At 34.4% G+C, this 13,591-nt stretch overlaps 1 protein-coding gene across 1 annotated transcript; it reads right to left on the bottom strand.

Annotated features, from left to right (window-relative positions):
- Positions 1-1,700: 1,700 nt before the first annotated feature.
- Positions 1,701-8,742, bottom strand: CD69 (CD69 molecule). Its single transcript, XM_057703170.1, has 5 exons — positions 8,626-8,742; positions 4,795-4,917; positions 3,535-3,752; positions 2,846-2,949; positions 1,701-1,794 (listed from the first exon to the last, which is right to left on the bottom strand). Exons 1-5 carry the CDS (start codon positions 8,708-8,710, stop codon positions 1,701-1,703), a joined length of 624 nt encoding a protein of 207 aa, XP_057559153.1. The 5' UTR covers positions 8,711-8,742.
- Between the last annotated feature and the right edge of the window lie 4,849 nt (positions 8,743-13,591).

Below are 13,591 nucleotides of genomic sequence, written 5' to 3'. Positions count from 1 at the left end.
TAAGAAAGCTCTATGTTGTTTATCACTAAGCAGCGTCTGGAATACAGATTTCTATTCAATATGCCATACTTGTGACAACAGTTTAAAGATACCACATACAGCATACATTTCCCACTTTCAGAGAAGGAGAATATTGTGAAATACATTCATAAAACAATTTTGAAGGTAATATCATTTTTCCTTATTGAAATATCTTATGAAGATTATGTAATGCCTTATTTCAATTTAATGAATTATTTTATGTAAATAACTACAATGTGTATAGCATGTCATAATTGAACGAGATACTTTCAGAACATCAGTTATGAGGATGAATTATCCTCTCTTTTGGAGAGAGGTCGAGCTTATAAATAAATCCTCCCAAAGTGACTTTAGGTGTCTCCAAATTTTTCTGTGCCTCTTCAGGGTGATAAACAATGAAAGAAAGAAAGAAAGTAATAGAGTCAAAAAATTTTAAATGACATAAATTCCTCTTGTCAGTTAGACTATTTACTGAACTTTTGCTGGTTACAGAAAAGTAGATACAGCCCTTTGAAAACACACATGAAAACAACTTACAAAGTACAAACCATATTTATAAAGCTAAGGTTTTACAATAGATGTGTCTTCAAAAAAAAGTCATAGTATTCTGTTTCTTCCTTTCTAGTATGATATATGTTTGAGTATATTTTAAAGGAATGACCACTTCTTAGAAACCATTTTTTTTATTCTACTTTTATTTTAACATACATAAAAGCAGCATATAATTGCACTGGATATGAAAGACAAACAAATAAACACATTTTATTGCACTTAAAAAATACTTCACATGAAGTATTGCACACGATAGAATAGATCAGGAAAGGCACAAATTTATAATCAGATAGGACTAGTATTATTCCAGATTTGAACAATATAGACTTTTTCTTGAGAGAAATTTGCCATATCACATATTGCACATTTTCCAACACTTTTATCTGTTTTACAAATATTCCTTGTATTCTTTATCCATATCTCTGTAAAACACTGTGTATAAGGCAATAAATTATGTACCACTGAAAAAGACAAGTCTACACTGAAGAAGTGGGAAAAAAAAAAAAAACAACCCAGCATAAATACATGATCATCTCATTCTTTAGGGGGGAAATGACAAAGTAACTTAACAAACGTCTTTAAAAAGAGAGAAATATTACAAAGCTTCATTTCATAAGCATTTACCCATTTCTAAATGTCCTCTGACTTAAAAAAATGCATTTAGACTAAATATCTGTGTTGCCAGGTAATATTTCCTTTGTTTACATTCAGTTTTTAATACAACCATCTAATTCCTTCATACAGGGCAAATGCATGAAGGGCACACATCGTTCGTAGTCATTCAACAATAAATAATAACTCTAAGCCTAGTTATTTTATTACTTCTGAATTAAAAAAATATAAAGTGCATTCAAAAGCTTTGAAGTCATTTTTCTCATTCTTGGGTGAAAATATCAGTCAACCTGCGACATTTTCACCTCATGGCCGAAGTACTCCACAATGCAATTATTCTTGGAATTTTTCTCCCTTTTTTCCACAGTCTTGTTTGGAAGAAAGTTTCCAAAATAATACACAGTTTTCTTTCACAAAGTCTTTATGGGAAACTTCTGACCATACCACGGCATTTGTCAACACGCATCTCCTTGAGTTCCGTGATAGAACAATCTATAAGTGAATACGATTTCTCTTTATTTGGAGCGTTTGCTACATACCCAATGTAAATTCTTCTCACATTCTGTACTGTTCAGAAATGCACAGTTTCCAGATGCTGTAAGGTTGAACCTGTCAAACAATGAACAATGAAGAAACCAGAATTATTTTCAGTTTATCATTTCCGTTCAGTTACATGAGAATTAGCTTTGTGGTGGTGGTGGCGGCTTCTGCTTTTTTTGTTTTTTCTTAGCAGGAATGCATGAGGCAAGTGTGCCAAACAAGTGATCACAGAGTAATCTGTAGAGACAGTAGACAAAGATCAAAAAGGATAGTATATGGAGAGAAGATACAAAATTAAGAAAAAGGGGCTCCATTCATTTGGTTGGCGTATTACCACAGGAGTGGCTCTTGTTCATTTTTCAGTTCCCAAAGCCTTTGAGAAATCATTCCCAGAAAGTATACACATTCAACAGTCATGCATACTAGTGCATACAATTTTAGGGGGCAACAGCCCCTGGTGCCCACTTGTGGGTGTGGTACATACCAAGCATTCCTTTTCTAGAGATTTAAACTAATTCTCCATATCTCCAATTTTCACAAAACTATGTAGCGAGCTAGAAATTCTTTCAAGATGGCAAAGATTTACACTAAATTTATACAATGTCTTTTAAACTTTAAAATGTACAGGTAATGGAAAGAAAGTTGGAATCTTTAATTCTAGGGCAAGTTTTCTCCCTGATCCATAGAAACTTCTAATTAGGTATTGTAAATATTATTCTTTATCCCTGTGGAGATGAGAACTGGGAAAGCGAAAAGGGAATTATTTTCCAAAACCTAGCCTATTGATAAAATACAGATATGAGATTGGAAATGTTGGAATCTTTTTACATAATATTTATACCTGGAGTATTTCTGAGTCTTATTCCACTAGCATTTGCTGAGATCAAATTACTAGAAGCAGTTATTGTATGAATTCCAAGCAGATAAAAAGGGGGAAAAAGATAATAATAAAGCCTTTCTTTAAAGAATTCCATACAGTATAACATACAAAAGAGATTGTTAAAGCTCTGCTTATAAAGCGCTCAATGTTCCTGTAGAACAGTACTTTGAAAGGAAAAAAGGAGAGTGGTTCCCCTGAGCTGCCAGCCTGGGGAGGATGAAAAGATATTTTGAAACTCACCTGTTATTAAATTCTTTGCCATTTGACCATTCCCACGTCTGGCCAGCTTCATTTTTCAGCCCAAACCAGTGTTCAGTTCTACCCACATATTGTTTTAAAAAGATCTTGAAGAAAGCACAAAGGAAGTATATGTTAAACTACCTCTCCTGATAAGTAGGTGATAAATCCTGTTTCTCAAATCTGCAACTCGTAGCCATGATAGCTAAGCTAACCATTTACTGGTTCTATGTAGGTTCAGCTCATGTGGATTGCTGGCCTTTGAGGTTAATCAAATCACATTTAAAGACTAAACTGAACTCTCATTTTGACCTCAGGCTGATCATGTGGCTTTCTGTGACTAAGTTTTCCTGGGTGGGAGACAGATACAGTTTCTCCACTTAGAAGAAAATGGAAGGAAACCACAGATTAGCTATATAAAATAGAATAGCAATATCTTAATGGAATTGCCATAGAGGGCTGGGATGGGGAGGGTGGGGGGGAGACGCGGGAGGGAGGGAATATGGGGATATGTGTATAAATACAGCTGATTGACTTTGGTGTACCTCAAAAACTGGTACAAGAGTGTAAAGCAATTATATTCCAATAAAGAGCTTAAAAAAAAAAGAGAGAGAGAACAAGGATAGAAAAAGATATAATATGTAAACACACACACACACACAAAATGGAATTGTTTTTGAATACTGTCATACCATGTCTTCTTCAGAATCAATGACAGCAATAGTGGCACTGTGTTCAGAGCAAAAGTTTTGGGCCAAGGTCCAGTTCTTTGTTTTATTGGAAATAAGATAGCATTTCCTCTGGTATCTGATCCAATCATCTAAGCATGAAGAAACATGGGTGTTTGGTGGCACTGAAGACATATACTGGCCTGGAGAGTTGTACTGGCCCGGACAGTTGTACTGGCCCACTGTGAACAGGAAAATTGTTTATTTTAGTAACACAAGAAACCAAATACCGATAGTATACAAAACTAGTTCAGGGGATGCTACGTTGTGCTAGGTAATAAAGGAAGAGAGTAAAGAAGGTGAATTCTTTTTTTTAAATGATTTTTTTAAAAAATGTTATTGAAGTAAAGTTGATGTACAATGTTATATGTTTCAAGCTTACAACATAGTGATTCAAAATTTTTATAGTTTATATTCCATTTAACTTCATTATAAAAAAGGAAGGTGAATTCTGGAAAGAGTAAGAAGAAGGTAGTTTCTCACTTTATCTGATCTCTTATTGTGCCTAATCACTATTGTACAAGATATAAGAATAAGAGGGTGTCACTTTGGTCAGAAAGTGGAGGGAAAATTTTTAAATCTTGGAAATAGTCTTTGGACAAGAAAGGCTAAAATACATTGTAAATTCCAAGTAAGGTTTTGCATCTGGAGGCAGAGGGGGAAGAATCTGAAGATGTAGTAAATATAATCCTATATTGGGAGGTGGAGGAGAGAATACTTTGCAGAGAAGCAGTTCAGAATACAGAAAGATTTATGGCTGGGGATGTATCATAAAATTGTAAAATTTCATGTTTGCATAAGACACAAATGTATCTTGGTACAGCTGTATGTTTGAAAGATTGTAACACAACTGACTCTCTGGGAGCTTCTAGATATATTCTTAATTATCCATACCTACCATTCTGTGGCTTTTGAGATAAGAGATTGGCCAATTCCTAATTCATCTGTGGCTTAGATATTATTTTTTTTTCAACAATGAATGTGCAGCCCACATCTGCTCACACGTAATTTTCTCCCACCATATTGTACAAATCATAAACACTTTTTAAACACTTTTAATATTTCTAAAGCACTAGAAAACTCAAAAAAGGTATTGCATCAATTATCCAATGAATGTGGGATCATGTTGAGTATTATATTTACCAGGAAATTGGTCATGTATGAAAAATGAGATGATCCTAAATTAATCAGAATTTTTGATGAATTCATGAAGTGCAGACCCACCTGATAAAGCAATGAGAGCTATGATTAGAATGGTGATGAAGACCACGTTCACTACAGCACATGGGATGGGAACTTGAATGGAACCTTCATGATATGTTGCAAAATGGGGCCCGGTGGCATTATCTGAAGAGAGAGTGTAGATGTTGAATTCAAACATGCTATAGAGGTAAGAAAGAGACATTTGATTTTCTCTTGAGGCATTTAAAATTAAAAATCATTATGTGTCTCCCCCTCTTCTTATATGAAATTTACAAGTTAATTTTCCCTCAAACTTTGAATGCATTTGGATAGTTTATTTTTAGCTAGAAATGAAACAATCCAGTCACAATAATAAGATCATAAAGTATCCTCCAAATATGTACTCAGTAGCTATGAAAATTCTAAACATATCATGTGTATTGTTTTAATCACAATAGCAACATTTACTAAATACCTGATCACCCTAGAAAACATAAAAAGAACATCCTATGTACAATCCCTTAACTTCTCTGTAGTTACTGTTTAAGGGAGATGTGTAAATGGGCATAAATGTGGGTAATATAATAAAAAATGTTGAGTTGATATAAAGATATACACAACTGGAATGACTAAAATTAAAAAAAAAAGATTGATGGTGCTTTTTTGTGAATTTGGTACAGATGTGAAGCATTGAAATTTCCATATATTACTGAATGGGAGACTAAAATGGAAAAAATACTTTGGAAAGCTATTTCTTGTATAATTAAAATTCAGCAATTCTACTCATTATTTTCTCAAGAGAAATGAAAATATGTCTTCAAAACGCTTTATGTAAGAATGTTCATAGCAACTTTATTCTTAACAGCCAAATCCTAGAAATAACCCAAGTATCCATCAACAGGAAAATGGATAAACGCATACAAGGAAATCCTACTCAGAAATTTAAAAAAATGGAACAACTGATGTATGCAACAAAATGGATGAATTTCAAAAAAATGTTGAGTGAAAAAAAATCCAGCCACAAGAATATACTATATATGTTGATTTATATGCCATTCAAGAATAGCTGAACTAAACTATGATTACAGCAATTAGAAGAGTGATTGTTTTTAGGTATTGGAAAATCAATTTTACTGGAAAGGAACATAGGGACACTTTCTGGGGTGATGGAAAATGTCAAGTGTTGATTGGAGTTGTAGTTATAACTCATTTAACTGTACACTTATGATCTATGCATACATTGTATGTAAATTTTACCTCAATTAAAAATAATGGATGAGTGAAGAGTAAGATGTTTGAGTTTTCCAAGAGAAGTTAAAATAATAGAGGAAATTTAACAGTACTATAGGCCAAATATTGGGTGAAAATCAGATTTTTAATTTACCTTTTGTATAATGCTAAAACCAAGTAAAAGTTTTATTTCATCATAAGAAATATTTTCATGGAAGGATTTAGACTAGGAAAGTGATGTGAATGATTATTCTTAGTTACCAAAACAAAACAAAACAAAACCAAAACCAACAACAACAAGAAGGATAGAAGGATATCTGTTCTAGATTATAAAAAAAAATAACTGAGAAAGGAGAGAGAGGAATTTTGTGACTAAGAGTTTGAATTTGATTTTTGCTAGGATGAGCTATCAGGATTTCTAAAGTTTGGCCTCACAAGAAATATGTAGCACCCTATTGTGTTCTCAAAAGCTGAAATGTAAAATGACTACTTGAATGATATTAAAACATACCATGAAAAATAGTCTCAATATGCAAAAATATCTTATTTTTCAGTGTAGGTGACTTTCATAATTAAAAGGATGTCTATACAGACAGCTTGAAATTTATGTATTTTTTTTCCTTAAAGCATTGCTTTAAGGTTAAGCGAGGCAAAGAGATGCTGCTTTCTTTCATAGTAATTTACTATGCAATGGATGTCAACATCAACTTTTTCTTCTTCTGAGGATTGTTTTCCCAGCATAGATCTGTGTTCAGATTTTGCAAGAGAAGACTTTACTTACTCCTATCTCATTCAATTTCTCTCAGCTTCTTAAGGCAAACCTTCCTTTCTTCACCAGCATGCAACTGTCACCGGAAGCAGCCTTTGGCAGCTAGGGCAGCAAGTTTAGAGCTCTCTGTCTAGTTCACTTCTCACCATATGAGACTCAATCATGAGGCTCAACTCAATGCAGGAACATCTCTGGCTCCTCAACAAGTACCAACACATCCAAGTGATTCATGAATGCCAGAGTCCATTGACTTATCCATTGGACTCACTCAATTGGCTTATCCAGTGGGTAAGCTGTGGAGATGATTCTCAGATTGTACTTTACATCCATTAGTGAGGGCTATTGTTACTCACAGTTTGACTTATCACCTAGATAACAAAACACTCCCCTAAGAGCATACTTCCACTCTGATTACAAGCCCTGTCCACTAATGGAGAAATTGAAAACAAATCCACTAGTACGTATCAAATCACCCAAGGGTGGTGCTCAATGATTGTTCATACTAATGAAGCAAGTACAAAGAATAGCATAGACTAAACATTCATAAATTAAATATTCAACAGAAAATTGGAATGATCTCAGGAAAAGTTAAGAATTCCTGCAATAGTTCTTCCTTCTTTCAACTATGCTATTTATTGAGCGGTTTTATTCTTATATATATTTTTTTTTCTTTTGTGCAGCTCAGCTGAGCCATTGGGTTATGGCTATCTGGTTACCAAAATATTTGTGTGGCTTGCACTTGTTATTCACACTTGCTTTTGTGTTCTCAAGTGAAAATGGGTTTATCAAAGGTCAGGGATGCTTTTCTAAAGCAAACCACTCTAGTAGACACATACTCAGAAAACAGTCCCTTCCTTTAGATTTTTTCAGCGCTGCTGTTCATAACACATTCTTTGTTACTAGATAGTTTTGCTTACAAGTAAACTCTAGTTCCTACATGCTAGTGCTTGGGGCATCTCATTAATTAGAGAGGAAGAGACAGAAATGAAACGAAGAAAGCCTCACCAAACAAGTCACTGGAAAACAATGGGAAAATCCTGGTAATAGATAATAGAATATTCTGAGGACAGAATAGACAAATAGAAAAGAAAAAAAAGTACATAGCAAAGATGATTATATTTTGATGAAAAATAAAAGAAAGGAAGAAAAATATCTGGTTCATGTAGAATTTGAAGCCTATGATTAGAAGGGTGAGATAGAAGAGTGAAATGTAGGGAAAGAGTCCCGTAAAGAATATAGAAGATTGCATTTTCAAAAGATTGCATTTTCAAAAATTCTTTCATGACGTTCTCCTAATAAATTACCATTGGACACTGTAAATGTTCAGATACTTATATGGATACTCTTTCAAAAAATTAGAAATTTTTGTTCCCAGCAACTGGAGGATGCTGTCTTGAGAACACAAGATAAGGCACATGGAAAGCACAAAATGGTACAAGGTAAAGGCAATCAAGAATGTAATTGTTTATGCAGAAAACAGAGTTTTCCAGAAAGCGAGGCAGTGCAGTGCTTCCTAGAGGATGGATATGGAAAAAAATGATGAACAATTTTCTGGGCTAGGGCAGTGAGATTTGTAATTAAATCTGAAATATTGAGATGATATGAACTAAAACCAAGAAATATATCTTTAGAGAGCTTCTGAAATTCACCCTTGTGATTTCCTCTAAAGTTTCTATTCTGTCTTCTCAGAAAGAAATATTTACTTCGTCTCCATTTTCTCCTTTATCCCAACTGAAATAGAATGTAACCAAGTTCTTCAAAAGACAAGCTTCATTTTCCCCCAACTACTGTTATATATCATAGATAGAGAGATAGATAGAAATATAGATATGTTGATAGATACTACTGTATGTAAGGAATAAGACCTGACTTACCTTGTTGTCCTCTTCTCAGATGCAAGGAGCTGGTCTCTGTTGTGGAGAAGTCTTCAGCACCACTCATCTTTATCCTTGTCACCATCCCTTGGTTAATCCCAGGTCAAGCCAGTCTACAGTAAGTCTTTGCTGGAGCTCTTGTTCAGTCTCTGAGTCTTTGAGATATCTCAGCATTTATATTCAGTTATGTTGTCTCCACCCCCTTCCTCTCACCTCCTAACCGCTCAGCTACTCCTGTTCTCTTTAATTTATGCTCCAGTGGCCCAGACAGTTTACAATGTGTTGTTGTGATGAGCTATGGGTTTTCCCTGCTGTCTGAAATGTGCTTTCTCACAAATGTAGGGGCAGCGTGAAAAGACAAGCAGGATTTTCCCAGAATCTGAGATACTCTTTCTTAAATTTGTAGAAAACAAATAATTTAGGAAACAGAGTATTTAAGTAGAGAATTAACAGTTAGGGATTCCTATCTTTGAGATGGAGATAATTTAGAGAGTAATATTTCCCTGGAATCCTATTCATTTGTTTAATTATACATTTAGCAACTAATATTTATTGAACATCTACTATGAACCTGACACTGTTTGGGGTTAGAGGATTTACTGTTGAACAAGAAATTTAAGATCCCTATTCTCATGGCTCTTTCTCCAATCTGGAAGAGTTTAACTTCGCAACCTATGAACTGGCTTTCAGAAATGTATCATTTACTTCTTCCCTTGGAACTAGTTTTTTAAGGTATCATTTAGTAGGTAGGTGCTTTAATGCAGGAAATAGAAACCTTGTGGCTGGAACTTCCTTTCTATGTTCTAAAATTGTTTACCTTAAATTATCTGTTTCATTTATCTCCTGTTAATTTTCGTGTCATCTTTTACTGTCATTTAGACTGCCCTGTTTCCATTCAGTAATATCTTCTATTTTTCTCCCATCTGCTAGATTATTATTTTCATATATCTCTGACACTTCAGACATTTGAGTATGATTATTATTATAAAAATATATTGCCATAGTATCAATATCATCCAGATAAGTCATTAAAGTCAACAAAAAATGAATGCAGAGTATCTATGTCTAGTAATTTAAGGAGGGAATAAAAATATCACTCCGGTTAATAATCTTAGTGCCCCCAAATCTTATCATTAATTTGACTTTAGAGTAAAGATATTCTGCTTTCAGAATAAGCCTTTGTAAAAATGTTATGGTTAAGAGGGTGGGAAATTACCATCTACTGTAGGCTAATTATGTCATCATATTTCTTTGTTTACATAAGACACGAAAAGGCACACGTTAGTCCTAACACTCTTTGCTCCCTCTCTATTTTTCACTCAATTCCTAGTATGTTTTCCACATAGAATCTAGAGGGGTTGTTTCACAATTAATATCATTTTGGTGAGAAGTTCACTTCTTCCTTTCTCCCACTCTACAAGTTTTCTTATCAAAATTACCGTACAATCCAAAGAACTTCTTGTATATTTTTTAAGCTCTTTATTGGAATTTAATTGCTTTACACTGTTGTGCCAGTTTTTGCTGTACAACAAAGTGAATCAACTGTATTTATACATATATCCCCTATCCCCTCCCTCCCACGAATCCCTCCCACCCTCCCTATCACAATCCTGTAAGTCATCACCCATCAACGAGTTGGTCTCCCTGTGTTATGCAGCAGCTTCCCACTAGCTATTTTACAGTTGGTAATGTATATATGCCAATGCTATTCTCTCACTTTGTCCCAGCTTCCCCTTCACCCCCCACCCCGTGTCCTCAAGTCCGTTCTCTACATCTGCATCTTTTTTCTTGCCCTGTCACTGGGTGCATCAGTATCATTTTTTTAGATTCCATATATATGAATTAGCATATGGTATGTGTTTTTCTGCTTACTTTGCTCTGTATGACAGACTCTAGGTCCATCCACCTCATTACAAATAACTCAATTTCATTCCTTTTTATGGCTGAGTAATATGTCCGTGATTTGGCCCTTGGCTACCTCTCCTACCACTTCCCCCTATTATAGCCACTGTCCTCTCCAACAGTCATCTATTATCTATTCCACAAAATGTCAAGCATCCTCACACTACAGGGTCATGTATTTTCTCTAAATGTCCTTCCTCCATCTAGTTGCATGTTTTGCCTTCCCTTTAATTCAATTCACTCACTGGTCAACTATCATCTACCCAGCAAGGTCTTCACTTGCCTTCTCTATGTAAAATAGAACCTCCCACTTTGTGCTTCCACATGCCTTTATCTTTCTCTAAGTCACTTGTCAATATCTGACATTACATTATTGTTTATCACCTATTTCTTTACTAGACTGTAAGCTGCTTGTGGGCAAGGATTTTTTCTGACTTGTCCCCTCTATGCCTCTAATATCTGACATAGTAACTGGAACCTAGAATGTGCTCAGTACATACTTGCTGAATGAGTGAACAAATAAATGTGAATTAATGAAAGAGTATGTATAAAAAGCATAGAAATTCAAAAATGTATAGTGCTACTCAGGGAGGTTAGTGGGATTGTAGGGTTGAGAAATGTATGCCTTTAGACTGCAACTGGGTAGCAAGGGCACACTTAAGTACTGCTGATGAAAGATGAAGGGGGAGTGAAGTTTGGTAGCTAAGGGAATAGCTGATATTTTTTGCTAATTTCTTTGGATTAAAGTAACTTTGATCTTTTAAATGTTTATTTCATCTCCTAGAGTTGGGAATCTGCATTAATCCCCACACTTTGACACTGATTACACACACCACGTTATGAAGAATGCATAAGATAATATCACTGTTATAAATCTGCAACACTGGAACTCTTCCAAGTCCATAGGATATAAAGATATGGAAAGAAAATATACTTACACACACTGATCATCATTGCTATGTGTCTTTTCCAATGCAAAGCAGGGCCTTTCAACAACTTACTGGACTAACACAAAAACCATGATCCAGTTATACCATTTCCCAATTTATGTTTTCCCCTTTGATGATTTCATATAAGTGTGAAACTCTAATTTTCTTAGCTGGACACTGATTACCTGTGAAGTTTGAATATTTCAGAACAATGAGGCAGCTTAACATTATGAAAACAGTGTAGTTTCTACAGATAGGTAATTATCTCCAACAATGTTCCCTCCACTCCTTATAGACCAGCTATGCCGAGCTTCACTCTTTTCCCTGAAAAAGCTAAAGTTATTTTCATTTTATAGGATGTGCTCTTGCTTTTTTTCCCTCTGCTTTCAGATTTTTCATGGCTAAGTCTTTCTTCTCATTTATATTTACCTTACATGTTACCTACTCAATAAGACCCCCCCTGACCTCCTGCACAAATTATTTCCCATTAGTCACAATTTATTACCTTACTCTTTTAGTTTATAGAACATATTATCATCTGAGATTTTGTTATTCATTTTTATAAATATATACATATATAGTTTTTAAAATAATAATTATTAATATTTACTTCCCTTACTGGAAAGTATGGTCTTTAAGAGCAGGGACATGGCTGTCTTATACAACAATGAATAACTAGTACTTATAGGAGGGCTTAGAACATAGAAGGAGCTCAATGAATATTTATTGGATGGATACATGAAATAACATATGTGAATATCAACTCTAGCACTTATTACCTATGCAGATTTGGGAAAGTTATACAACTCCACTGAACTTTGGCTTTGTTATGTGTACAATAAAAATATTAGCATCCAACTTAAAAGGCTTTCTTGACAAAAACATTATAAATGAGAAACAGTTTTCTACCACAGTGTTTGTGTAGATTAGGCATTTAACAAGAAGTAAAGGAATAACAGTTTGACTCAGGTCATGAGAAAGAAGAGTTCCTCATTTGATGTAAGATGTTAACAGATAATAATTGAGCAGTCATGGCATAATTGCTGATATGATGTAATGTGACTGCTGTCTGTCTAGGACACAGACAGACAGCAGAAGTTGCACTCTCCTATATCCACCTCTGACAGCTTTCGTGACACTAAGACACTTGTTTATGTGTTCAAGTTTTCTTGCTTCTGCAGTCATAATCAGGTGAATGGATAGTATACATATATAATTATATATGTCTATATATACAAACACATGCATAGATATGTTATATATATTATATATTTGTGTACCATGTATGTATAATATATGCGATATGTTATATACACCATCATGTAATATAGGTAATAGATGTTTTATATGACATATATATGTACAATGTGTGTAATATATGTTATATATGCTATTGGACACAGACAAGTGATGTCTATTAGAGATCTTATTTTATGAAAATAAATATTTTTAAACATTATAACACTGATCAAAATCTATTATCTTTGTTTTGAAATCATTTTTCTCTACTCATCTTTATGAAAGCAGCCAAAGGATTTTGTTGAAATCAGTACTTATATAGGTGGGAGTAAGCAGACATTGAAAACATAAAAATCAGCCAAATTACCAAGAACATATGTTATCGGTGGGCTTTTTAAGTATCCACTGGCCCTCATGCCGTTCACGTCCTCTACGATAACTTGAACTTTGTTGCAAAATTAATTATTTCCTTGCTACTCCTCCCTCCCCTTCCACAATCAATTTCTTAAGTGTAAGAAATTTGCCTTAGATTTGAGAAAACAGTCAACTTAAATCCAAGCAGAGTTGTGAACGCTGAGCAGGGGTTGCCCAGCACAGTCCTGGTTGACACCTGTTGTCCTGATATGATTATTAAAAGCATATTATTTCACTTGCAAGAGGTGTCTTCCTATGTCTATATAATGAATTATATGTTTATATTACTAATGAGTATTTGCTAAATCAAAGGAAGGTATCTCACCTGTGAAATTACACTAAATAGGACAAAGCAAAGTGTAGAGGGTCAGGATACAGCGTGGGAGAGATTTTGGAGTCAGAGGGTTTTTCAGTTACTTCTTATACATCTAAATATGGAAGCCAGCTTCCTGTGTGGTCAGCCCTGATGGATTCAATTCTGT

This window comes from Hippopotamus amphibius, chromosome 12 (assembly GCF_030028045.1).
Source record: "Hippopotamus amphibius kiboko isolate mHipAmp2 chromosome 12, mHipAmp2.hap2, whole genome shotgun sequence".
NCBI lineage: Eukaryota > Metazoa > Chordata > Mammalia > Artiodactyla > Hippopotamidae > Hippopotamus > Hippopotamus amphibius.
The sequence above is the reverse complement of the archived record's forward strand: the minus strand, read 5'-3'. Positions and strand labels throughout refer to the sequence as shown.

Coding starts and splice junctions, on each gene's coding strand:
- CD69 (XM_057703170.1), bottom strand. CDS start 8,710: ATGGTGACAAGGATAAAGATGAGTGGTGCTGAAGACTTCTCCACAACA. Junction 2,950..3,534: donor TTGATTCTGAAGAAGACATG/GTATGACAGTAT, acceptor GCTTTCTTCAAG/ATCTTTTTAAAACAATATGT. Junction 1,795..2,845: donor GGCAAAGAATTTAATAACAG/GTGAGTTTCAAA, acceptor ATTGTTTGACAG/GTTCAACCTTACAGCATCTG.